Genomic DNA, 27898 nt, shown 5'->3' on the forward strand with positions numbered 1-27898 from the left:
TCAGAGGTGACTGCAAGTCAAGGAAAATCTTAAGTGTTCGGTGTGCCAGGCATATGTGCTCCTTTTCCAATTGCCCTTTCACCTGATTTCCTAATTCTCCTGTACAGTCATCCCTCAGTGTCCTGGGGGATTGGTTCCAGGACACGCGCCCTCCGCACCATACCAGAATCCACGGATGCTCAAGTCCCTTATATAAAATGGTGTAGTTGTTTGCGTATATCCTATGCTCATCCTTCTCTATAGTTTAAATCCTCTCTAGATTACATATAATACCTGATATAATGAAACGCTATGTAAATAGTTGGCAGCACGTGGCATATTCAAGTCTTGCTTTTTGGAACTTTCTGGAATTTTTTAAAAACATTTTTGATCTGTGGATGTACTACCCTTGAGGATACAGAGGACTGACTGGTTAGTGAACAGTATGGCTTGACCATGGCAGGCAGGGCCTTTGAGTTTTGCTTTTCCCATAAACAAACTTAGCTCCTCGTGCAGTGTCACTGTCATCTGTGACTGTGTCCTCCGGATTCAGTCAACTGCGAAGAGCCCAGTCAACAGGTGTCCCCAAGGTCACACGTCTGGAACAGTGCCCGTCGTACAGTGGTTTCGTTAGGCTTGGTGCCTGCACGGGGGTCTGTTCTGTTGGAGATGAGAACACAGAATCCCTCCCAGGATGGAGGTGTCGGTGTGCCCGTATCAACCCGAGGAGAATCTGTAATCTGTTTTGCATGTCAGGTTACTGTGTCCATGAGAAAAACAAAATCCTATCCTCCTCTTGCTTTGTTTGCATTTTCAAGATAGGGATGTTTTGACAACATGATGGCTCAGGTCTCTTAGCACCTGGGATAGGGCCTTTTCAAAAGTAGGTATTAAATTCCTTATCTGCTTGTTATCAGCTCCCCCAAAATTAGCTCCGTATTTTGGACCTTGTTCTCCAGTTAGTTCAGCAACATGTTTCTCTTACTATCTTTACTACACAGTTTTACCGTTTACCATTTAACAGGTTTGAAGAAGTGACACCACCCAGAAAAGTCAGGTGACAGTCACTTGCTTGAATCTCAGTCACAACAGAGTCACTTACTTGAATCTCATAGTCACACGGTTACATTAATGAATGCAATTATATCCTCCCACAAGCCAAATCTGCTTTGTAAATAAAGTTTTATTGAAATACTCCCATACTCCTTCACCAACATCCTGTCTGGGGTTGCTTTGGCACCATAATGGCGGAGTTCAGTCACTGCAACAGAGACCACATAGCCCACAAAGCCTAAAACGTTTACTATCTGATTCTTTGCCAAAAAAATGTGCTGACCTTCAATTTCAATATGTCCAAAGCTGGACCCAAATTCTCACCTACATTTTTCCCTCCATCCCTCCTTCCTAAGCCCCATGCTCATACTACAGTCTGCCTAGTTGCCAAACCACTAGCATGGGCATCAACCTTCCGCCTTCTTCTTTATCCCATTAGTTATGGATTTCGCTGCCAAATGACTTTTTTTTTTTTTTTTTTGCGGTATGCGGGCCTCTCACTGCTGTGGCCTCTCCTGTTGCGGAGCACAGGCTCCGGACGTGCAGGCTCAGCGGCCATGGCTCACGGGCCCAGCCACTCCGTGGCATGTGGGATCTTCCTGGACCGAGGCACGAACCCGTGTCCCCTGCATCAGCAGGCGGACTCTCAACCACCGCGCCACCAGGGAAGCCCCCAAATGACTCTTTGAACCTGTAACTCTTCCTTATCCCCACTGCCTGCATCTGGGCCACCAGCGTATGCATCACCTGGATGACTGAGTTATCCTCCCGACTGATCTCCCTTTCTCAGTCTTCATTTGTCTCCAGGACCCTTGCTACACTGGAGCTAGAGTCCTCCATCTAAAAATGTAAATTTGATGACATCAGCCCCTTGTTGAATTCTTTGCTGCCACTCCAGCCTTGTCTGTGTACTCTATCTCTATAGAGTCAGGTCACACTGATGGTTTTTCAGTTCTGCAACATGCTCTCTCTTTCTGCACCTTCACACGTGCTCATGTGACTACTTGGAGCACATTTGCATATCCTTTTTATTGGCATGTTTGTCTTCCATCATGAGGAACCTTCTATGACCCTGCAAATCGGAGCTATATGCACTTCCTCTGTGGTCACCTAGCATTCTGCTTTTCCCATTTCATAACCTTTTCCAAGTTGTTTTGTAACCTCTCATTTTTATTGATGAATCAGTGCCTTCCTCTGAATGTTAAACTCCAAGAAGGCAGGAACCATATCTGTTTGGTATACATCATTATACTTCAGGCTTCTAGTACGGTGCCTGGAATAGTGTGAACGTTCAGTCAGTGTTTGTTAAATGAAATGAATGCTCTTCTGAGTGTTTTCACATCCATTATCTCAGTGGGGGTAAAGTTGAACAATTTAGAGAGGATTTTAATGAAACATGAGATGTTAGTGGATTAGAAGATTAAATTATTTGTTGTTTTGTACTTGTAGGAGGAAGGAGAACTAAGAGACGGGAAAACTGGTTAGGAGAGTAGAAGCATTTAATTCTACCTCGGAAAACAAAGAGGAGGAGTTTTTGAAAAAACTAGCTTGCATTATTCAAATTTCATATTCCTTCTAATAAGTTGTCAGATTGTCCATCTTTTAGGGCTTCTTTTCTTCACCTGGAAAAACTTTACATAGCGTGATTTAAAAGTCTTCTTGTAGACTTTGATCACTGAATTTGTTTTCTTTGGGGGGAGGTTTATAGAAGTAAGTAATCGATTTCATTATAGCTTTTCTATTTCCAAACAAATTGAGAAGGAATGTATTTTTAAAGATTTAATTGAGTTTTTAAAAAAGGGATAAAGAAGTAAACACCAAGAAATAAAGGAATAGGCAATCAACTGGAGGAAATCTAGGCTTAGAAAACTTAGGTAAGATAAACGACTTTGAGGACAAAATTATCTCTAAACTATCTGGAAGTTGAGGTGTAAAGCATGATGCGATAAGACACATTGCTTGGTGTCTTTAGCTTCTTCTCAGATATGAACTTCCAAAGCTGGAGAGCTCAGCACCATTCAAGATAGACTTTCCAGACAAGTACTTGAAGTCCAGCTCCGTTTTGAAACTGTTAAAAGAGATTGGTGTGTGTTCTGTATAGGGTGGTGGCTCTAAAGATTCTGTATGGAGATGTAGATCACAGAATATTTAAAGAAAAAAGAGGTCAAGACTTTTTCTTTAAAACACAACTTTGAATCTAATGAACTCCATAAAAAATAAATTCATTTGAACTTCCTGATTCTCTATAAAACATGGAAGAGAGTTGCTTGGTTTGGAACATCTTGAGAAGATGCCACAAACATCTACCTCTGCAAGAAAAGAATCTAATATAGATTTAGAGAATGTTTATCGTTCACCAGGCGGCACAGTATTCTAACAGTTCTATGAGATGAGTTAGCTCAGAGTTTATGTTAATCATCCCGATTAACACAAATTGAGCATTGAGTGGAGTTGTTTTGAATTTTCTGGCCGTAATTAACCAAGAGCCTTGAAAGTCATCATGGTGGTTTCTAGGTTCAAGGATCACATATCCAGTTTATATGAGGAAGTTTGCCATCTTGTTTGCTATGCCAGAGGACATGCAAAAGCTGCATCTAAAAGTGTTAGGAATAAATTAGGTTTTCAGGTTAAACAAGAGACATAGGGCTGTTTCATGTGATTTAAAAACAGAATTTACTCTGTCAGAGCCCATTCCTATCTACCCTGACTCATAAGGCTTTGGAGAAGCTCTTCAACTTGGAGGTAATACTGAGATCACACAGTTTGACACATGGAAGGCCTTGTTGGTAGAGTCAAGGCTGATAGTACATTAATAAAGGCTACCATGTCTTTAGCTGTTCTCCACAGTTCTCTGTTTGGTGAAATGTCACATCAGCGTCTTCATGAGAATAATCATTCCTCTTATTAGACTGAGAGATTCCAAACCATATCTAGTAGAGTGATCTGGCAAAGAGGTTGGGGGAGAGCCAGCACGCCGGCACATCTGGAGTTTGGGCAGGTAGAGACTGTCTGATGGGTGAACTGGTTGGACTATGAAAAGAACATACCTAGGGCTAAGAGTAGAGGGTTTTTTGTTTATGCTGGAAACAGGATAAGAGTCTCTTCCCGACTCCACAACCATTGCCCAGCTCTTCCTCTGAGCTGGTTGGGGGTTGTTTTTAATTTTGTGGTTTCTCTACGATTATTTCTGTGGTTTTTCTGAGTTTCCCAGATGAGTACTTTTAATGTGCTGCCTGGTTTGGGATATTTGGTTCAAAGAGATGAAGACACAGGAAGAGCCTGTGACGAATGCCTTACAGAGTATGGCATTGCTCGTACATGAGCTCTCCTCATCTTGCCGCTCCCTTGTTCTCACATAAAATGAGGGAGAAAATGGAGAATTTTAAATTTTCAAAGAAAAATCCATCTGATTCCATTTTCCCTGGCCCAGGGGTTTTTCTTTTCATTTCGTTCCATGAACCAGAAGCCTTTCTGTAGGCAGGAGCATGGCTGGTAAGGCAATTGTGTGGACCTCTCAGTATGGCCAGGAGCTATTTGTGGGATGAGAGAGAAGCAAGTGGACCTGGAGATGGGGGTACATTGTCTCACCACAGAGAACCACAAAGAAAATCTCCCCTACTTGGTACAACCTGTTGTCTCCCACCTTCCATTAATTTTTAATTATTTCTAATCACACGTTCTTTCCAAACAAGTCTAGCATCAACTATCTCTTAAATTATTTACTGATGGCTGTAAAAGGTAATGTAGAATTTGAGCAGAATGAAATGTGCTTTACTTTTCCAACTTCCCTATGGATTAAAACAAGGATAATCTTGGCACCGTGGTGATAGAACAAGAGATGAAAGTCCTTGCTGTATTTCCACAGAGTACAGTACAATCCACAGCCCGTCAACACCCATTAAAGATTCAGATTCTGATCGATTGCGTCGAGGTTCAGATGGGAAGTCACGTGGACGGGGCCGAAGAAACAATAATCCTTCTCCTCCGCCAGATTCTGATCTTGAGGTATGTCATTGGCAAGGCCCGAGTAAATAGCAAGGTGTTTTAGTAGCTAACTGGTGATTCTGTATACCTGCTGTGAGCAAGGTGTCCAAATGCCTTTGTTACTGCATTCTGTTCCATATTAACTATAAGTAAGCCAGTTTTTTTTTCCATATTGAAGATAGAGCAGTTATTTATTTCTGTTTTCTCTTCCACTTTAACTATGTAGTAAAGCATTTTTTTTTCTCTTTAGTGAAACATCATAAATTATATAATCCTGCTTTGACAAAATTCTCTTGTACTGCTCTGTCATTGCCATTTAAATTAAGTGTTGTACGAAAAATGCTTAATAAAATCCACTCGGAAATTAAAGACACTCTATGTATATTGAGAAAGGAAAACCCAGGATATTCTAAACAGAAGTGGTTATCACCTTACAAGACATATTTTGGTGGAGTTCAAAGCAGGAGGGATTAAATAAAACTTTAAAGGGTGATAGATTTCATAGCCTTGAATCCACTGGAATTGTTTCTTTTTATTGCCCAAGTGAAACTGATGGTAGAAAACATGATTCTTTTGGCTGAAAAGATGGAAAATTTTCAGCAGAACTTGTATGAATATGTACTGGTGTAAGTGGGATTGGTAAGAAGAAGAAAAGCAGGCTTGGGAGGCCTTTTGTGGTATCTCAAAGACCTTTTTGAAATGAGTTCCTTCAATAATTCGATTCCAAATACCCCAAGAGTGTGTCAGGAGCATGTGTGTTGCATCTGCTTAAGTTGTTAACTCTGAAATCTGAAGAAAATTGGGCAGGAACAATATATCATCCATTTGATAACATCGCAGCAGATAACCTAAGAATAGATGATGTAGTTTCAGTTTTTATGTGCAATTTTTAAATACTTGGCTTGATAAGAATAAAACACAAGATTAGTTATTTTAACACTTCTTAATGAACAGAGAGCAGAGATAAGGAAAAGATCAATTGAGTGATTTTTCATTGATTGCCCCTCTCTGTCTTAGAAGTTATAAACAAACTCATTTTAGCTTATGTTTCATTTCTTTAGAACTAAGACTAAGAAACAACTACAGAAGTAGGAAGGACCTGTAGTCTTTTTTCCTATATTTATGTCAGTGTTGCTAATGTATTTATCCTCTTGCACCTCATTTGAGGTTATATCTGAGGAAAGCTAGGAGATACCCTTTGGAACAGCTGTGTTTAAAAAAAATAGTAAATTCATATTTTTTCATTTGTCTCCCATCTAAAGACTACATTTTCATGTTGAAGTTAGCTGAATAGCAGGTTTCTCAACCAAGAGAAAGACACAGTGATTGGTTCTTCCTTTGTAGAGGGTGTTCATCTGGGACTTGGACGAGACAATCATCGTTTTCCACTCCTTGCTCACTGGGTCCTACGCCAACAGATACGGGAGGGTGAGTATCACGAGGCATCAGTTTTTAATTTCTTTAGAGTAAGTATTCCTAGAATTGAATTTTTTTATCCAAATGGGAATGTGACTTAACTTTAAATAATACATTTAAAATATAAAAAGGAAGATAACTTGATTTATTGAAATAGTCATATATGTAAGACAAGGACATATAAATGAACAGAAGGAGTTCTTTTTAGGCTCTTAAAAATGAGATAAACTTCATGCAATTACATTCATTCTTATTTCAGACCCCAATGAATACAGGTGATTGGATGCTATTCTAGGATGAAATAGTAAAATATATAGATGATACAGAAAGGTCTTTTGTGTTGTATTTTTTTGTCATGTCCTTTTATTCTCTTTATTCCCAACATATTCAATGGAGCAAATATTGTGCTTGATATTGTCTTCTGTGATTACCAGTGTTAGTATTTTATTTTCAAAGCACCTGTTATGAATGTCTTTATTAGTCCCTTTGCTATGGAGCTAAATTTATGCGAATGCTTTGTAAAATTGGGCCTCTGAATGACAAAGGACCAATACGTCCAATTCTGAGCCGTTACAATATTTATCTTGGTGGTATAGGTACAGAATAATGTTATAGATCACCTTCCATGAGTACAACTTCAATTTCAATGTTCTGCATTTGGGTTTCTCAGAACCTTGGAAATCCTTTCTGATTGCTTGGTGGTTCCATAAACCTTTCCCATGCAAAAATCATGTTATTTAAAGTGCGTTTAAGTAATTTCTGAAATATCCTGTGAATATGATATTTTTCATCTTTTTAATCTTTAAAGAAAGATTTAAAGATTAAATCTTTTTGAAGCCTTAGGAAGTGAATTCTTGTGTCTTGGTGACTCCAGATTTGTATCACAGTTGAATGTTAAAATTGATACATGTAAAATGGTCATGCTGTCTTTACAGATTTTATGCAGGTATTCATTCTTTCCATAAATAGTTATTTCAATAAATACATATTGAGGGCCTGATATGTAGGTGTCTGAAGGTGAAAGTAGAGACATGATCAATGAGCTTCACAATGCAATCTTCCTTCTTTTAACCCTAAAGCTACACCTAACCCAAAAAAGGGTTGGAAAAATGCACATTCATAAGAACAAGAATATTCCACCATTTGAATGTCTGTCAGAAATAAGATATATGTAAAACACAATATGTCCCATCTTATTGTTAAACAAATTTTCTATGAGAAGACAATTAACAAAAACACAGATTATAAAAAAATAAGGTCATAGAATCAGTCATTCAAAATAAGTCTCTATTTGTGGCTAGCACATAATAAGGATTCAATAAATATTAGTTGTGATTTTTTATATTATTTCTTCTATCAATACTATTACTGTCCCTATTTCTACAAAAACTACTACTTTAAAAGCCTGAAATATCAAAGTGCAATGAATATGAAGAGTCTTGAAGATCATCTTAACAGAACAATTTTAATCTCCCTACAACTAACTCCTAAGGAAGAGAGCTGGCTCCTGGAACTCAAGGAAAAGTGTTGAAAAGGGCATGCACTTAGGAAGCCAACATTTGAAAACCACCCAGAAAGTCTCAAGTCTTTAAAAGCTTTGTCACTAGAGGCCAAATTGATGTAAAGAGAGTTGTCTTGATCAGTGTGCTGTTAGCCATTGAAAGGGGTCAGTTTAGAAAGAGGTGGTGAACATCCCATGACCGCACGACCTCGTGTCAATCTCTGGCCATAAATTATTGGTTTACACATGGAATTCACACCTAACCTAGAAGCCACTGGCAGCTTAGAATTTTTCATTCGGATTCTTGACAAGATCTAAAGCAAACATTACAAATATCATGAATTTTATTTTTACAAGTGTCAACCATTAGTATTTTGAGACTTCAACCGATAGTATTTTGTTTGTTTGTATGTTTAGTTTTCTCATACTAGGGCATGTGATAAAAAGTTTTACCTTCTGTAATTTCCCAAAGCCAAAGGTATATATTCTTTCAACTATGGATGATTTGGGATGTTTAAGTGTAAGCTTACCCTTTGTTTATAAGTTGATGGGGGTTGGGAAGAGAGCAACTTCAGAAAGCCTGGTTGGGGAAAATCTTCCTGAGCATGACCCTTTGAGCCTGAGGTCAGAGTGACCTGAAGGGTCCAGTTGAGAATGTGCCTATCAGGAGAAAGAGTGTTCTAAGCAGAGGAAACAGCAAGCACAGAGGCAGGAAAGGGTTTGATGTTTGAGAGACAAAGAGGCTGGTGTTGCCTAGCTTAGTGTTGGAGATGCAGAGTCGAGAGAGGTGTGGGCTGGGATGAGGGCAGGTACAGAGTGCCTCCCAACCATGGTCTGCAGGGTTAATCTCATTGCACGCGCCGTAGGAAATCCTTGGAAGACTTCGAACGGGGACATGACAAGGTCTGATTTAGATTTTTAGACTGCTTTGGTTGTGTGGAGGATTAATGGTACGGGGAGAGGGGTGGAGGAACAGAGAGGAGGTTTCAGGGGTGATCTGATGCATTAGCAGCACAGATGGAGAAGCTGATTGGATGATGGATTCTATTGTGTTACTGCATCTAAGCTCGTACTCCTGACTGCACAACAGGCCAATACTCGAGAGACAAGTTGTTGGGGCGAGGAATAACGACTTTATTCAGAAAGCCAGCAAACTGAGAAGATGGTGGACTCGTGTCCCAAAGAAACATCTTGCCTGGGTTAGAATTCAGTCTTCTTTTATACTGAAAGGGGAGGGAGTAAAGTCAAACATTTGCTGGTTCCCATCAGCCTCTGGAAGGGGTGTATTAATTTCTTCCTCCCTGCAGTCATTCACAGGTGGGCCTGCTCAGAATGTTCGCTGTGAGCTAAACAAAGGTATTTTAGCTTAATGCTCATTACCTGGGAGGCAGGGTTCCCAGAGATGGGCCATTATGTATAATTTAAGCTTATAGGTGACATCCCCTTAGGGATTAACTTGTAGTAGAATACAAAAGGTTCTTCCCTATTACAATTGCAGATAGAGAATTAGGATTTAATTGGACTGTGTTGGTGGGCAATAAGTAATAAGCTCAGGGTTTTGTCCTGAGCAACTGGGAGAATAGTCATAGATTCGTTGAGATGGGGAAGAACTAATTTGGAGGGAAAATGGAGAGTTCAGTGTTATACTGGTTTGAAATGCCCATTAGACATCCACTTGGACTAGGCAAGGAGATACTTGGAAGGTGAGCCTGGGGCATGGGGGAGTGGTCGGGGCAGGAGATGTCAGATTTAGTCAACAGTGCACAGCTCAGGATCAGAAGGTCCTCAGACAATATTAGCTTGCTTTCTTCCTAAACACCTTCTTTGTGCTGGGCACTCTTGGTCAGCCTGTGGTCCCATTGCTGGGCCACGCCCCTTCCTGACTTTTGAAGATGCTATTGCTGAGGATGTTGAATTGTAGCCTGAGGCATGCAAGAAAGCTTGCTCCATGTTCTCTTTATTAGAGAACTTCAGAGTCTGGCAGAACTGCTCTCAGATCTGATAATCATGTCTTATAAAACTGTGGCTCAACAAGGATTCTTCCAAACAATAATAATAACCAAGCTGATCAGAACTTGCATCCCCCTAGAAAAGTGATACAGATGAACCGGTTTGCAGGGCAGAAATTGAGACACAGATGTACAGAACAAATGTGTGGACACCAAGGCGGGGAAAGGGCGGGGGAAGTGGTGGTGGTGTGATGAATTGGGAGATTGGGATTGACATATATACACTAATATGTATAAAATGGGTAACTAATAAGAACCTGCTGTATAAAAAAAATAAATAAAATTTTAAAAAAAATAATAAGAACTTGCATCCCTCTTGTTTGCTCGGGGCACAGGAGAGAAATCTTAAAGCAGTTCAGGGGCGGGCCATCTTTCTTGGAGCACAGGTTCAGGGATGTTACTGGGCTTTGTCAAGGGAGCATGTGGCTGTGCCTTACTCTTCAGGCATATAAAGCATTGAATACCCGACAATGTGATCGCTGTCCGGTCTCTATGGGAACCAGATACTTGAGAAGTAGCTTAGTCACAGTAGCTTAGGCTCCTGGATGAGTAGGCTATTCAGTAAGGGGATACAGGATCTGGTTGATATAATGCAAAATTAGGGCATGTTACAGCAATATGTACCCCAAAAAAGTTTGAGAATGTCCCACCTTCCATGTAATCCTAGCTGTGGGAAGCAGTCCTGCTGGGTGTTATAAGGAAGTGTTGTTTTATAACAAAGGTGATGGGAACAAAAAGAGGGTGCTAGCTACAGTTCAGATCTTAGGGAAGAGAAAAGAAAGAGCATATTAGCAGGAAAATGAAGTCCATGGGTGTTACTGTAAATTAGGTTGTTGTTAATAATATCCTAGCTTTTTTTGTTTAATGTTTCTTTTTAAGTTACTTTCAAACTAAATCCAAATTCCCCGATTTTACTGAAGAAAACTAGTCTTGATATTTTTTGTTGAATGTTCTCTTTAAAATAGACAATGTAATAATCTAGTTGTTAATATCAAAGCACAGACCCCAGATTTGTATTTAAAATAAGTATTGTGCTTATGTCCCAAGCATTATTCCCTTTTGGTGGGAGGACTTCCCAAGATACCCACTATGTTGATTGTTTTAATACTTTCTTTTTATTGTTGCTTTAACACCTGTGTCTCATACAGATTTGGGCTCGAATAGGTCTTCAAAGTCTTGAACCTCACTCCTCATTTTATACAAAAACCTAAATGTGTGAACACTTAGGACAGCATAAAGCTTAGCATTTTAAATTTTTTCTTTTTTTTAATTTTTTCGCGGTACGCGGGCCTCTCACTGTTGTGGCCTCTCCCGTTGCGGAGCACAGGCTCCGGACGCGCAGGCTCAGCGGCCACGGCTCACGGGCCCAGCCGCTCCGCGGCATGTGGGATCTTCCCGGACCAGGGCACGAACCCGTGTCCCCTGCATCTGCAGGCGGACTCTCAACCACTGCGCCACCAGGGAAGCCCAAAGCTTAACATTTTTAATTGTAGGCCCTACTTATTAAGAATCTCCTGTGTGCCCAGGACTCATTTAACGAAACTTTAGTGCTCTGAAACTGCTATTGCCAAACCCATTTACAGATGAGGGAACTGAAGAGGTAGAGACCATATGTGAAAAACACTTAGCATCATGTCTGGCATAAAATATGTATTAGTTGTATTTTAATGTAGCTGAACCTTGGCTGTCAAAACAAAACAAAAAACTCCTTGAATCTGGCTTAGATGCTAGTGAGTAAATTATGGTAGTGTCTTTAAATTGTTGAAGTACCAATATGTGATAGGCCTTATGGTATAATAGAAAGAGCATCAGATTTGAATTCAGATAGAACTAGACTCAGATCTAAGCTCTGATTTTCAGTTCATTGACCTTGGGCAAATTGTTTATCCATGCTGAGCCTTAGTTTCCATATCCATAAATCTGACTACTTATAATTGCTTTAAGAATTCATTGCTTTAAGTGCCAATGATTTTGCAATAAGGCTGGAGGGGAAGAAAAAAGATGTAAGTCGTGTCATGAATTTGAAGGGCCTTATTAATAGCAATAATCCAATAATAAAAACAGCCTATGTCACTGATTGATCTTGTATCTGCTGTCTGAGCGTTTGTTTTCTAATGTACCAGCCTTCTAGGAAGGTCCCCATTGTCATAGTGAATTTAGGTCAACTGAACCTCCCTAGCGAGTGTATTACTGTGGTCATTCAGCACATTGATGAAAGAAAAATTTGACAGCAGCTTATCTAACCTGTTTCATCAGAACACTCTAGGTAGCCAGTAGAGATAGCTGTTCTTACCCTGTTTTAGGGTAAGAACTCCCTAAAACTCCACACTCTGTTGAGCCACCTTCCTTGGTGGCTGTAGATGTCAAATTCTTAGCATGGCACCCAAGCAGCCGGACATGCAGGGTCCTCCTTGGGCTATAGAGGATCTGGTTACTTAAACAGGATGATCTCTCTTTTGGAACCTCCAGACCAGGGTTTCATAAACTTTTTTGATAAAGGGTCAGATAATACATATTTCAGGCTCTGTGGGCCATATCCTGTCATAACTATTCAGCTCTGCCCTGGTAGTGCAAAAACAGCCACAGATAATATGTAACTGAATAAATGTCAATAAAACTTTACTTACAGTTCCCAAGTTTGAATTTCATGTAATTTTTACATGTCATGAAATATGATCCTTCCACTGGATTTTAAAAATCTAGACCAGGGATTGACAGATTACATCTCATAGGCCAAATCTGGTTCATGGCCTGTTTTTGTAGAGCTTCCAAGCTAAGAATGTTGTTTGAATTTTTAAAGGGTTATATATATTTAAAAAAAAAGAGAGAGAGATGAAGAATTTGTCTCAGAAAACGTATATGGCCTGCAAAGTCTAAAATATTTTTTGTCTGTCCCTTTAGAGAAAAGGTTTGCCTGCCCTCGCTCTAGATCATGCTCTGAACTTTGTGTTAGTTAATATTACTCCTGCCTTCAGGACATCAGGACAATTCAATGACGGCCACAGTGTGGCTCACTAGACAGTAAACTCAATGCAGGCATTGTGTATCTGCATCTGGGGCCCCAGTGAAGCACAAGGGAGCACATGAATTTGTCAGGGTAGGCAAAATGGTGGTAAGAAATAGGCCCCAAATCTCATGGCTCCAACACAACAGAAATGTATCTGTTTCCTACTGAATGGTCTTGAGTGGATCTCCCGGGTTGCTTGGTTTAGGCAGGCTTTGGCACTGCAGATGATGGTTGTACCATCTCACCGTGTAGCTTCTGAGACTTCTGTGATCCTTGTCATCAGCTTTCTAGCCCACAGGGAGAAAAAGCAGGAGGGAGCACGAGTGGCAGGCTTTATGGGCCAGGCTTAGAAGGGTACATAACCTCTGCTCCCTTGGCCCAGCGCAAAGGGGACCAGGAGATGTAGCCTAGCTGTGTGCCCGGGAAGAAACAGAGAATGGGTTCGGGTGCATGGGTGGCCGTGGCAGCCACAGTTCTCAGCTAAGAAATATTCGACAAATGAGTAAAACCCAGAGCAGACTTTCAAACCTTTGTGGTGGCTCTGGTCATCCCAGCAGAGAAGTGCCCTAGGGCTGTGTGACAGGTGTGCTGAGTGGCCACTTACTCGCAAAGGATTGTTCCCTGATTTTATTCTCTTCTTTGTGTATCAATGCCAAGTTAGATCAAAATGATGAAATAAATTAGGGTTCCCAATATAACCTTTGGATACTGTGAATTGACATGGAACCTAAACTCTCACAATGAACCAAAACACAATGTTTTTGACTATCAAAGGGATTTCCAGCTGAAAGAGCCTCCTTCATCCCTTTTTTTTTTTGCCCTTATCCTGACAGTGGTTCTCTTTCCCTTTAACTGGCGGCCTCTTCCTGCTTACTGGCTATAACATAGACTGAAATGTATGTTCCTGCTACCTTATTGAATGAAGCCTATTTTTCATGTTCATACATGTAAAAGGGAACGCAGTGAACAAACGTGAACCATCACAGCTTTCCAGCCACCGTACTGGCCTGCCACCACCAGCTTTGGACCTCCCTTGCTCTAAGGCCTGGAAAAGCCCCTTGGAGATAATGCAAGTCTCACTTGTTCTGTCTTCATCTTCCCATCTATAAAATGGGAGCAATCACAGGGCTGTTGGGAAAACAAAGTAAAGCACCTAGAAAAATACTCATAGGCACTTTGTAAATAAGAGCTGTTATTGCTTACTTTGGGGGGTTCAAAGGAGGGAGTGAGCAATAGTGACTACTTTGTCGTTCCAGGTAGCAGACTGGGAGAGGTGGAAGGAGAGTGTAACCGTTTAGGGAAATGAGAGGCAAAGTGGCTGGATATCTATGAAGTACATATAGAGGATCGGAATTGCAGAAGATGAGTAGCAGAATATGTACTGAAATGGTAATAAAAAGACTGCACCTTTGTTCAGCTTCTACAGTCTGCACTGCCATCTCACATTGATTAAATATCCAATTAGTTCCTTCTTTTTTTCTAATGAGGAGGCTGTGGCTCAGAAGATTAAATGATTGGCCCAAGGAAGCACATCTATTAACTGACAACGTCAGGAATTTCATCTAGTCTTCTGATGGGCCCATCACCCTCAAAAGGGGGGTGCCAGGAGCCCTGAATGCCAGGATTTTGTGATGTGGGCATGGGGATGCCATGAACGATATTGAAACGGTAGAGCGACATGATGGACGTGTACCATTTGGAAGATGGATGTGATAGCAGAGAAGATTATTACAGTCCTCCCGTAGGAAATAATAAAGGTCTAAGAGAATGGCTGTAACACTAGGAAGGAGAGAGAGATAGGAGAGTGGTTACAAGTGAAATCTAGATGTCTTTTGATTGGATTTAGCCATGTAGGCTTTTTGCTGGCAGTGCATGGGCCCCAACTTGGCTAGATCTGTTCTGGCTTTCTTCTCCTTCCTCCCTCTTTGTACCACGTCTTGGCATCTGTCCCATGTTTGGGATTCATTGGGTTTTCTCCACAATCACAATTCATCTTTGGAATGGTGAAGTTCTTACCCTTATTCTCTACTTGGGTATTATTTTCATGATGTTGAAAGAGAGTCTCTTAAATAGGAGAAAATTAGAGCAGTCGAGTGTCACATATCTAATCAGTAAAAATGACCTGATTAGCCCTACCACAGGTTTGGATTTTTTTCTTTTTAAAATCATTCAATGAGTAATTCAGCTGTGATTTATTTTTCATGTGTGTACCTTCTCTCCTGGTAATCCAGATTATTTCTTAATTGGCATCAGAACTATGCCCAACTCCTAAACCTTGGCATTTCACACCAGCTGTTCAGTGAAAGGGCCTTATAAAATTGCAAAAAGTTAATATACCATTGACGGTGTTGATAACTTTAGACAGGTTAGAGAAAAGAAAGAAAACAGTGGAATCTTTGGGTCTCATAGGTTGTACATATCATTTACATAACACTTTTAGAAATATTTTTAAATGAAATAATATTTTAGCATATTTTTTTTTTCCTTCTCTCCAAGAAGGGAGCTAATTTTCTCATCTTATCTTTAATCCTTCCCTTGTGAGCAACCAGCATGGGGCCTTGAAAATAAGCCACTCCTGGACTCAGAGCGCCTGCCCATTTCTGTTTTTCAGCTTCTTTTTCTCCAAAACAAAAGATCCTGAATGGGGAGAATTTATTTTAAATGGCATTTGGGCCCCGTCTGTGGCTGTAACATTAGCATTCTAAATAAGGAGTTGCTTAAGGGGTCCAAAATGGGTATTTTTTTTTTCTTTCCTTTGATTGAGACTGGCCAAGATTTGTTGTTGCTTTGAGGAGACTTTACAAGATTTTCACATTGACCAACAAATCCTCATAAACCTGTTCACATCCTTCGCATCACACCTCACTGGGCCACTTCAATCCCAGTAATTGTTCACCAGTGGAGGCTTAGCTGCCCACATAGGATCAGAGCAGATAGAATTTTTAGAACCTTACCTTTTAGTCCACAAATTAAAAATGTAAGTACTGTATCCCAGGGAACTAGTCAGACTTTCTGAAATAGTTGAACCATCTTCTGGCACCTCTTTCTAGCCTAAGATAAACTCTTTAAATAGCATTTTTAAAACATGATAGATTCCACTTTTTGATCCAAAGTATTAGGATAGCAATTGCCAGGATTCTGTATAGGTTTGATCACATAGATGTAGTGGGGTATGTATTCAGATAGGAGAGATGCAAAAGACATTTATCATGTATTTAAAAGGTACTTGGAAATTGGAAATAGTAATAGATAAAAATTAAAAAGCAAAATTAATTTTTTCAGCTTTCAGTAAAATAAACCCCCAGCATCACTGGTACTTTGTAGAACCCTGTTACTATTACTGTAGAATTACTACAGTAATATTACTATATTACTATACTATATTACTATTACTGTAGAATTCCTATTACTCGGAATGCTGCAGCTATCTAATATTAGAACAATGACTTAGGTATTAAAATATTTCTTAAAGGTCTCTGCTAAAATAATTTGAATTGGATAAATGTATATTACCTTATACTTTTGCTTGGTTTATTTCACTGTTAAATTTTTTTGCTTTTCAGTGTAGAAAACTAAGATGGTAAAAGAAAAGGAATAAAAGGGCAAAATTTCAAGGGTGTGGAAATAGGAACCAGAGCTATATTAACAATACGAACAATTTTTTCTTTTAATATTTTACTCGTATATCTAAGCAATAAAGAGAAATCGCTTTCTTTTTAACGTTTGGTGCTATTTTTAGTTGTTTTTACAGTAAAACTTAAGCAACTTATTCTTTTTGGACTACACAAGATCTAATGTAATATTTGGCATTGGAACATTGTTAAACCAAAACTAAAAATCTTGGGTTGTATCTTTTAAAATAGTCATATAAAAAAAGATATTTTTATGGCTAGATGAATGGTTAGCTTTAAGGTTTCTAGAGAAAGGACAAAGTATTTTATTTTTGTACTCAGAATAACATTCTGGATACTATTCTAAAAACCCAAGAAGAGATAAACAGGTATTCCTCAAACTATCTATTTTGAGGTTCAAAGGGCCATGGACACTCTGAGCCAAAAATAGAATTTTGAGAAAGTAATGAAAATGGGTTAAGAAAAGCAATTTTTTTCTTTTTTTTCCCGGTACACGGGCCTCTCACTGCTGTGGCCTCTCCCGTTGCGGAGTACAGGCTCCGGACGCGCAGGCTCAGCGGCCATGGCTCACGGGCCCAGCCGCTCAGTGGCATGTGGGATCTTCCCGGACCGGGGCACGAACCCATGTCCCCTGCATCGGCAGGCGGACTCTCAACCACTGCGCCACCAGGGAAACCCAAGAAAAGCTTTTTTTAATCAGTCTCAGTTCGAGGGATGGTAGGTATGGGGGGTGCTCGTGTTTGCCATTAAAAGTAGATTAAATTGCCATTGAAGCCACGAAATGAGAATTAGGGCTGAGTGCCTCCCATCCTTCCAAACAGTTTTACAGATAGTTAAGATCAAATATCATGTACAAATACTGGAATTGGCAATGCAGATGTAACTATGATATTTCTCAACGTAAATGGCCAACGAAATAATCTGAGCAGCATGAACTTCATCTTGGTCCCTGGAATAGAGCACAAGTCATGTCAGAAAGTACCCACCGCTGCTCCTCCCCACACATCTGGGTAAGAGTCCACGCTAATGCCATGTGGTCTCCATGTTAGGACTAACCAAAATTTAAGACCCCATCCAAAGAATTTATCATAGTAGAAGCAGTAGATGGTACGCAGTTCCTTAGCCTTCTGGCCTGTAGTAATTTCGTTGTGAGTAATGATCACTGAAAACATCCATTAAGTAATTCAGAAAATTGTACCACCAAATGGCACCGTTCCAAGTTGCACACGCAAAACCACCCATGTTATACAGGCTGTAGTACCTAAGACACACTTGGCTGTGAACCCCTCTCCTTCCTGAGTCACCATTTATCTCCTGGTCTGATACCAATGAGTCATTCAGAATGTCAGTCCTTTATGATTTCTTTTTTTAAAAATTTATTTGTTATACAGCAGGTTCTTATTAGTTGTCTGTTTTATACATAATAGTGTATATATGTCAGTCCTTTATAATTTCTTGAATACATACATAGAAATGTAATAGGTGCCTAACCGTAATTCCCGCCTTCAGGGAGCTTATAAATTAATAAAGGAGGCAGTCGGTAGGAAATGGATGAGTCTTCAACAGCAGTCCTTCATTGGGGCAAAACTGATCTAAGCTAACGCCACTCTAAATCCACAAAGAGAGAAACCACAGAATCTCCAAAGGAATAACAATATTAGGAAGGAAACAAGTCTTCCTGTATTACTCATGACAAGTGTTCTCTAATAGCTACAATTACTTAGCTAGTAAGAAAGAGCCAATAATAGGATGTCAAATGATAACACTAGTATTGTGAGCCAGAAAAAAAAGATCAGGATCCACAGGAGCTGCACAACCAAAAAATAAATGCCAGAGGTGCTAAATGAGATGCTTCTAGGGTTACTGCTCTTCTTAAATTACCCTGGGAATTCTCCTTTGCAGCCAATCGGCATTGCAATGTGACACTGCTGCTCCTAAACATATAAGACATAGGTCCTGTGGCATCCATTATGAATGTAGGAGTTTCTCTGCTTTTCTGGAAAAGACCATCCCATATGATAAAAAATTAGTAGAGTTAATACAGGAAAAGCATTGTCTTCTGACCTACATCCTTCTGTATATGACAAATCTCACTTAAGTCTGAGTACAGATTACCAAGCAACTCCTAGCATCTTTTCCATAAAAGGGAGATGCTGAGGAATTTTGCAAGACTTTTGTAATTTTGACTTAAAAATTTCTTTTGTCATTTTAAAAGTATGGTTTGAGTGTGCTTTACATTTTCAAAATAAATATTTTTAATCTATAGTTTCACCACCAAAAGACAACCAATCTGGACTCAGTGAATTTTTTTTTTAAATTTATTATAGAAACTTCTAAACATCTACATAAATGGATGAAATAGTATAACGAAACCCAGTGTAACCTCTGCCAGCTTTAACAATGATCAGATCCTAGTTAATCTTGTTGCATGTATGTCCTTTACCACATCCCTCCCCTATCCTACTCTACCCTAGGGTTATTTTTCAAAGCAAGTCCCAGAGATCATATTATTTCATTTGTATGTATTTCAGTATGTATTTAAGACCCCATTAAAAGAATTTTTAGAATAGAAATAGTAGATGTTACTCAGAACTTTAGCCATCTAGCAAAATTAATAATAATTTCTTAATATCATTGAATGTCTAATCAACAGTTACATTTCTCCGATTCTTTTTTTGATTTTAAATTGCAAAATACACGTAAGATAAACTCTTCGCAGTTTTTTTTGTTGTGTTTTGTTGTTGTTGTTGTTGTTTTGCGGTACGTGGGCCTCTCACTGTTGTGGCCTCTCCCGTTGCGGAGCACAGGCTCCGGACACTCAGGCTCAGCGGCCATGGCTCACGGGCCCAGACGCTCCGCAGCACGTGGGATCTTCCCGGACCGGGGCACAAACCCGTGTCCCCTGCATCAGCAGGCGGACTCTCAACCACTGCGCCACCAGCGAAGCCCTCTTAGCAGTTTTTAAGCATACAGTTCAGTGGTATTAAATTCATCCACATTATTGTGCAACCAATCTCCAGAACTCTTTTGATCTTGCAAAACCGAAAGTCTATACTCATTAAATGACTCCCCATCCTCTCCTCCCCACAGCACCTGGCAACCACCATTCTACTTTCTGTCTCTATGATTTTGACTGCTCTGTTATTTATTTATTTTTATTGAACTATAGTTGATTTATGATATTGTGTTAGTTTCAGGTGTACAGCAGAGTCATTCAGGTATATATATGTTCTTTTTCAGATTCTTTTCCTTTATAGATTATTACAGGATGCTGAATACAGTTCCCTGTGCTATACAGTAAATCCTTGTTTTTTATCTTTTTATATATAGTGGTGTGTATTTGTTAATCCCATACTCCTAATTTATCCTTCCCCTTTGGTAACTATAAGTTTGTTCTTTATGTCTGTGAGTCTGTTTTGTAAATAAGTTGATTTGTATTATTTTTTAGGTTCCACATGTAAGTGATATCATATATTTGTCTTTCTCTGTCTCACTTACTTCAGTTAGTGTGATAATCTGATTTTGACTCTCCTGAATACTTCATATAAGTAAAATCATACAGTATTTGTCTTTTTGTGAGTGGCTTACTTCACTTAGCATAATGTCTTCAGGGTTCGTTCATGTTGTTTGCATGTGTCAGAATTCCTTTCCTTTTTATTTAAGGCTGAATAATACTCCATTGTATGGGTATGCCTCATTTTGTCTATTCATCTGTCAGTGGACACTTGGGTTGCTTTTACCTTTTAGCAATTGTGAATAAGGCTGCTATGAACATGGGTGTACAGATATCTCTTGGAGACCCTGCTTTCAATTATTTCAGGTACCAGAAGTAGAATTGCTGGATCACATAGTAACCCTATGCCTAATTTTTTGAGGAACTGCCATACTGTTTTTCATAGCAGCTGTGCCAACAGCACACAAGGGTTCCAGTTTCTCTATATCCTCATCAACACTTGTTATTTTCCAGATTGTTTTTTTATTTTATAGTAGCCATCCTAATGAGTGTGAGGTGGTATCTCATTGTGATTTTGATTTGCATTTCCCTAATGATTAGTTATGTTGATCATCTTTTCATGTGCTTGTTGACCATTTGTATATCTTCTTTTTATTTTAGCTTTTTTTCTTCCTGTTTTACTGAGATATAATTGACATCCAGCACTGTATAAGTTTGTGTAGAGCATAATGATTTGACTTACATACATCTTGAAATAATTATCACAGTAAGTTAAATAAACAAAAAAGAAAAAGTATTTTTTACCTGTGATGAGAACTCTTAGGATTTATTCTAACAACTTCCATATATATCATACAGCAGTGTTAATTATATTAATCATGTTGTATATTACATCCCTAGCATTTATTTTATAACTGGAAGTTAGTATCTTTTTTTTTTTTATAAATTTATTTATTTATTTTTGGCTGTGTTGGGTTTTCGTTTCTGTGCGAGGGCTTTCTCCAGTTGCGGTGAGTGGGGGCCACTCTTCATCGCGGTGCGCGGGCCTCTCACTGTCGTGGCCTCTCCTGTTGCGGAGCACAGGCTCCAGATGCTCAGGCTCAGTAGTTGTGGCTCACGGGCCTAGTTGCTCCGCAGCATGTGGGATCTTCCCAGACCAGGGCTCGAACCCATGTCCCCTGCATTGGCAGGCAGATTCCCAACCACTGCACCACCAGGGAAGCCCTGGAAGTTGGTATCTTTTGACCACCTTCATCCAATTCCTCATGCCCCCACTTCCCACCTCTGGTAACCACAAATCTGATTTTTTCTATGAGTTTATTTGTTTTCTTTTTAAGTATAATTGACCTACAACACTATGTTAGTTCCTGGTGCACAACATAGTGATACGATGTTTCTATTGTATATCTTCTTTAGAGAATATCTATTCAAGTTCTTTGCCCATTTTTTTATCGGGTTGTTCATTTTTTGTTGCTTAGTTGTAGGTGTTCTTTGTATATCCTGGATATTAATCTCCTATCAGATATGAGTTTCAATGTTTTCTACTATTCCATATGTTGCCTTTTCATTCTGTTAATTGGACCCTTTGATGCACAGAGTTTTTAGATATAGTCACATTTATCTATTTATTTCTTTTTTTGCCTGTGTGTTTGGTGTCATAGCCAAGAAGTTACTGCCAGATTCAGTGTTATGAAGCTTTTCCCCTAAGAGTTTTATAGATTCACTCTCAGGTTTAGGTCTTTGATCCATTTTGAGTTCATTTTTGTATACAGTGTAAGGTAAGGATCCAACTTTATTCTTTTACATGTGGATATCCAGTTTTCCCCACACCATTTGTTGAAAAGACTGTCTTTTCCTCATTGAATAATCTTAGCACCCTTGTTGAAAGTCATTTGACCATATATGTAGGAATTTATTTCTGAGCTCTCTGTTGTATTCCATTGGTCTATATGTCTGTCTTTATATATCACTCTATACCACACTGTTTTGACTACTGTGGCTTTGTAACTAAGTTTTGAAATCAGAAAGTGTGAGACCCAACTTTGTTATTCTGTTTCAAGATTGTTTTGGCTATTTGGGGCCCCTTGAGATTCCATATGAATTTTATGATGGATATGTCTGGTTTTGCAAAAAACATCATTGAAAACTTGATAGGGTAAATCACTTTGGGTATATTGATATCTTAATATTAAGTCTTCCATCCATGGACATGGACTGCCTTTCCATTTATTTGTTTCTTCTTTGATTTCTTTCAGCAACATTTTGTAGTTTTCAGTATACCAGTCTTTTGCCTACTTGGTTACATTTATTTCTAAGTATTTTATTCATTTTGATGCTATTTTAAATGAAATTGTCTTAACTTCCTTCCTGGATTGTTCATTATTAGTATATAGAAATGCAATTGATTTTTGTGTCCTGATTTTGTATCCTGTAACTGTGCTGAATTCATTTATTAGTTCTAACAGTTTTTAGAAACTCTTTGGCGTTTTCTACATATAAGATCATGTCATCTGTGAACAAAGACATTTTACTTCTTCCTTTCCTATTTGGATGCCTTTTATTTCTTTTTCTTTCTTACTGAATTGCTCTGGCTAAGACTTCCAGGAATATGTCAACTAGAAATGGCAAAAGCAGGCATCCTTGTCTTGCTCCTGGTTATAGAGGAAAAGCATTCAGACTTTAACCATTGAGTATGATGTTGCCTGTGGGCTTTTCATATATGTCCTTTGTGGTATTGAGATAGTTTCCTTCTATCCTCTGTTCCTAGTTTGTAAAGTGTTTTTCTCCAGTGGTTTTATAATTTTTTTTTACAGTTTATTGTATGTCTCTTACATGTCTTTAAGCTGTACATTCTCACTCAATCTTTTTTTTTAACCTTGAGTATTTCTGTTGAAATAACCAGATCATCTGTCTTATAGAGGGTCTGAGACTGGGTTTTCTTGATTGCATCTCCATTGTGTTCCTTTGTCACATATTCTTTTGTCCCCTGTATTTCCTGTAAATTAGTAGCTAGATCCAGAAGCTTAATTAGATTCAGGTTTAATGGTTTGTTTGTTTGTTTGGGTTAAGACTTCATAGGTGAGGTATATCCTTCCAGTAAGAGATGTGTAATGTCTGGTTGCTCTTGTTTTAAACTTCAGCTTGCTGGTTGGACAGTCTCATCTAACAATCTATTGTAATTATCCTGTAAATCCTTTCTTATTGGCTCAAAGTTAGTTGATTAGGAAGGAGAAAACTCCAGAGTTTTGGGCGGGGGCGGGAGGGGAGTTAAACCACAAGTTCATTAACTCAGCAGAACCAAGTATATGTGGATGCACATCAGAAATAAAAAGATGTGACAGTGCTTGTTGCAAATAACCCATAGTTACTTTTGGTGAGGCAAAGTGTTGAGATAAACCTAAACCACTTTCTGAATTTAGAGATTTTCTCAAATATCTTCTGTCCTTGAATATCTCTCCAGTATTAGTACACATCCTTGTTAAGGATCACCTCTAGGAGACAGATAGATATCCTCAGTGGCGCATGCAGGTGCCACATTCCTTTATTATCTTTTCAACAGCATCATGAATTTCAGTTTACCAGCCATAGTTCTGAGTCAGTGAACTAATGTGATTAATCTATAGGTTTGCTTGATGCTTGGTGGGTAACTTTAAAGGTAAATCCAACTCTGCCTCTTGAGGCTTAAGCCTAGCCTTAGGCATTTAATCTACAGGCAGTTTCCTTGTAAATCTCAGTGTAAGAATACTATTTAACAGAGGTTTATGTACAATGTGTATACATTGTAATCTTGACTTGGAAGTGATCAACTATTTACATTAGGGAAAGAATGCTATGCTCACATCAGAGAGCTGAGAAATGGAATACCTTTCCCTGGTAGTTAATCACATGACAATCAGAATTGCTATTTGTGGAAGAACTAATACTAGAAGACTCCACTTTTCTTTCTTGTTATGTTAGCTGATAATTTTATATGATGTTGATATTCTTAAAGTAGTCCCACAAATTTATCCTTTGACCCTACCACAAACAAGACCTCTCTGAATTATTATGTTGTTCTTCAAATGCTAAAACATAACATCATTTTGTGAATACTGAAATTTTTCAGGGACTATACATTGAAGGTACTAAATTTGGAATGTACCTCAGTAATTAACTGTTTATTGCCGTTTATCACTACCAGCCATTTGTTGATAAACTTGGGCAGAGTCAAGATTTTTCCAAGACCTGTTCTTCCAAGTCATTTGTTAATTGACTGTAAGCAATGGATTTGGGCTGTGCTTAAGTGCCTGTTCACATTTGACCCTTTAATGACTAAAGGGTATAAGCTAACAGGTATGTGACCCGCCCATGAAGATCACACTGCTTGGCTGTGCAAGTAATTGGTTTATTTTTTAAAGAACACTTCTAGGTTTCTACTGAATCCGTGCAGTATTTGGATCCTATCTGAATGACACTTCCTTCCCTTTAGTTCCTAGATCTTCAGAGTATGGGACAACACCTTTGCCAGTTTGCTAGAGTTGAGTCATCTCTCCTAGTGATGAGAAGCTTGGTTGAGATCTTTTGGGAGAACCAATGACGCTCCTTCTAGGAGTGGTCACACTGCATGTTCCCCATTTAACATCTGCACAAATCAGCTTTACTGATGATTGGTCTCTTAAAAACACAGTCACCTCAAAAATATTGGCATGAGGAATTTAGGGTTGCCCTTATCTTTAAAAAGCATGAACTTCACATCCAATCTGAGTGCAGAATGCTAATGCATGTTTTTGTAGTGGAGACATGGTGTCCCATGTTCAGATTGATCTGCTGTTATAACTGTAGTATAGTGATAGTAGAAATCACCACCACCACCCTAGTAGCAGCAGCAGTAGCTTAATACTTGGCAGGCGCTATGTTCAGAACTTTAAATGTGTTACCAGTTTAATCCTTCAAACAAACCTGTTGTATTTCTGTTTTACTGATGGGGGACCTGAGGTCCAGGGGTTTAAGTAACTGAACTTGCCCACCACACAGCTAGTAAATGGCAAAGTTAGAATTCCAGTCTAGACTCCATGACTGCAAAACCCATGGTACGACCACCATAAGAGTGTGCACTTCCAGTGTCCTTCTACCCTGTATGCCTGCAGGTTGGAAGCACAATTATCTTGGAAGAAGCTCCTTCAATTTCTGTGACATGTAGCAAAAAAGTACCCCTGCCAATGCCTTGTGTTGGGATTAGTGTTAGACCTAGTTCAGCCCAAAGATGAACTGGATGGCATCCTTGTAAGCTCTGATCACAAGGAGTTTCATTACTTGTCATCCTGAGAGAATTCCTAGATGGATGTGTGGAGGTAATGACACAGCCCTGCAGGCACAACAGTGTCTTCGTTGGTGTTTGAGTCTTGGTGAAATCAAATTTCGGAACTGCTGTGGATTGTGCTTACTGAAAAGTGCATTTTTAGTGATGCTTGAAGTTTATCCAATGCCCTAGCTCATCTGTAAAGCAAAACAAGGCAACAAGAGCCCACATTCCTAGTCCTCCAGTGTTCTAATACCCACATACATTTACGGACACCCTTTTCTTTCATTTACTTCAAATCACATTATAGTTTTTCTACATGTCAATTCAAGACTGACAGACATGAATCCCCCTAGAAGATGAATTTAATGGTATTTCAGCATTTCTAGGCACTGATTTTGTCGAGAATTTCTTCTCTTTAAAGCATTTTCATCACATGAGGATCTAGTGTAATAGCAGTGATCAGGCTAAAACAAAAAATCAAGGAACAGTAAAAGAATGACAACAGGCCAGGGATGGTACTGATGATTTGAATACAGGATGATAATAACTTTAGTCTCTGTGGGCAGCTCTGTGTTCTGGAAACAGGAGACAAAGATCTTGAGGGAATGGGATAATTAAAGATCACTGGATAGAAGATGAGAGCAAAACAATTGTTTTAGGCTTGGGTCTAATTTATCTGTATAATGTTGCTTTCTCTTCAATAGACATAACTATTTTTGACTTACACAAAACAGCCCTGGGTAGCCTAGCATTGCAACGAGTTCCTTCACCTTATTTTCATGAATTTAAGCAGACAACTGCAATTTTTTTTAAGTTGAAGTATAGTTGATTTACAATGTTCTGTTAGTTTCTGGTGTATAGCAAAGTGATTCAGTTTTATATATATATATATATATATATATAAAATATACATATATAGAATATATAATATACATATATAGACTATATATATATATATACATATTCTTCTTCAGATTCTTTTCCATTATATGTTGTTACAAGATATTGAATGTAGTTCCCTGTGCTGTACAGTGGGTCCTTGCTGTTCATCTGTTTTATATGTAGTGATGTGTATCTGTTAATCCCAAACTCCTGATTTATCCCTCCCTCCCCCACCTTTCCCCTTTGATAACCAGAAGTTTGTTTTCTATGTCTGTGAGTTTATTTCTGTTTTGTAAATAAGTTCATTTGTATCTTTTTTTAGATTCCATACATAAGTGATATTATATTTGTCTTTGTCTGACTTACTTCACTTAGTATGATAATCTCTAGGTCCATCCATGTTGCTGCAAACGGCATTATTTCATTCCTTTTTATGGCTGAGTGATGTTCCATTGTATATTTGTACAACATTATCTCTATATATTCATCCGTTGATGGACATTTAGGTTGCTTTGCAATTTACTATCATATCAAAATAATTTAAGATCAGAGTTAAATTTAATTCCTGTGTGTGTGTGTGTGTGTGTGTGTGTGAGGGGCGGTGCTAGACGCTGTCTGTCTTGTCTTATTAAGGAACAACTAGTAGAATTTCCTGGGCAGAAGAACTATAGTAAGTTTACACTGTTTATTCATTAAACAAGAAAAATGATAAAGCATTTGATTGTATTTTCTCTGTTTGAGCCTCTTCACTGAACTATTCAGTTTTTACTAGGGAACTAGATTGCAGAGAATGTGAGAATATATTTTGCAAGATGTTGTAACGCATACCACTGATAAATTTTAAAAATAAATAATTGTATGCTGATCTTATGTTAATCTTATTCACTGCATCAAATAGATAAGTAAGGCTTTGTAAGTAGCTCTTCTAAGAATGAGCTGCTCTTTAATCAGGTACAAAGTATGAATGAACATGTTTAATATTGATACCATATTATGTAGATAGAATGACTTTTAGGAATCAAATGTCCTTTTTTCCCCCTAAGCTAGGTATCTAGGATTTTTTTTTTTTTTTTTATTACCACTAAAAACTAATAATAAATAAAAAATAATAAATTTTATTTTTTTTTCTTCATTACAATTATTTGAAATATCTGCTGCTTATTTCTTTCATTCATTTATTCCTCCACCAAACTTTGGGAAAGCCCTGTGCCAGGCATTGTGCATGGTCCCAAGGATGGAGAGAGAAAGATAACAGGGATATGTCTCTGACATAGACAAGAGCACATACAGCTGTGGTACCCAGCGGCTGATGAGCCCAGCTGGGAGGAGTCGGGGAAGAGCCTCTGGATTGATGGAGGGGCACTGAAAGAAGCGCTCTGTGGGATGCAGGACTGAGCATGGGGGTTGAACAGAGACTTGGTTGTATTCATGTCGGTAACCGGGGGAGACCTATCCAGTGAGGGAAGCTACTACAGATAGCTACAAACGAGACACATGAGAAAAGATAATGGTGGTGAATATAAGGAAGGTATGAATTCCAGGTCCAAGGGGCAGGACCATGTGGTTCATTTGATGTGGGAAATATGATGAATCCAGGCTGCAGTCCATTGCGTTTCAGGTGCTCTATGGGTCATCAAGTACAAAGGACCAATAGGTGATTGATATATGGGCCTACAAATGAGGTCTGAGGTTCAACAGAG

The 27898-nt window shown here is 38.8% G+C and overlaps 1 protein-coding gene across 1 annotated transcript in view; it reads left to right on the plus strand.

Moving 5' to 3' along the window:
• The window catches only part of EYA1 (EYA transcriptional coactivator and phosphatase 1), a 160678-nt gene that overhangs the window by 79477 nt on the left and 53303 nt on the right, over positions 1-27898 (plus strand). Inside the window, exons 10-11 of the mRNA XM_027127924.1 lie at positions 4898-5037; positions 6361-6444. Of these exons, the coding sequence (XP_026983725.1) occupies positions 4898-5037; positions 6361-6444 (224 nt within the window). The remainder of the gene's footprint in view (positions 1-4897; positions 5038-6360; positions 6445-27898) is intronic.

The sequence above is a fragment of the Aethalodelphis obliquidens genome, unplaced genomic scaffold (assembly GCF_003676395.1).
Source record: "Aethalodelphis obliquidens isolate GAN/ISIS:26980383/991018 unplaced genomic scaffold, ASM367639v1 scaffold33, whole genome shotgun sequence".
Classification (NCBI taxonomy): Eukaryota; Metazoa; Chordata; class Mammalia; order Artiodactyla; family Delphinidae; genus Aethalodelphis; species Aethalodelphis obliquidens.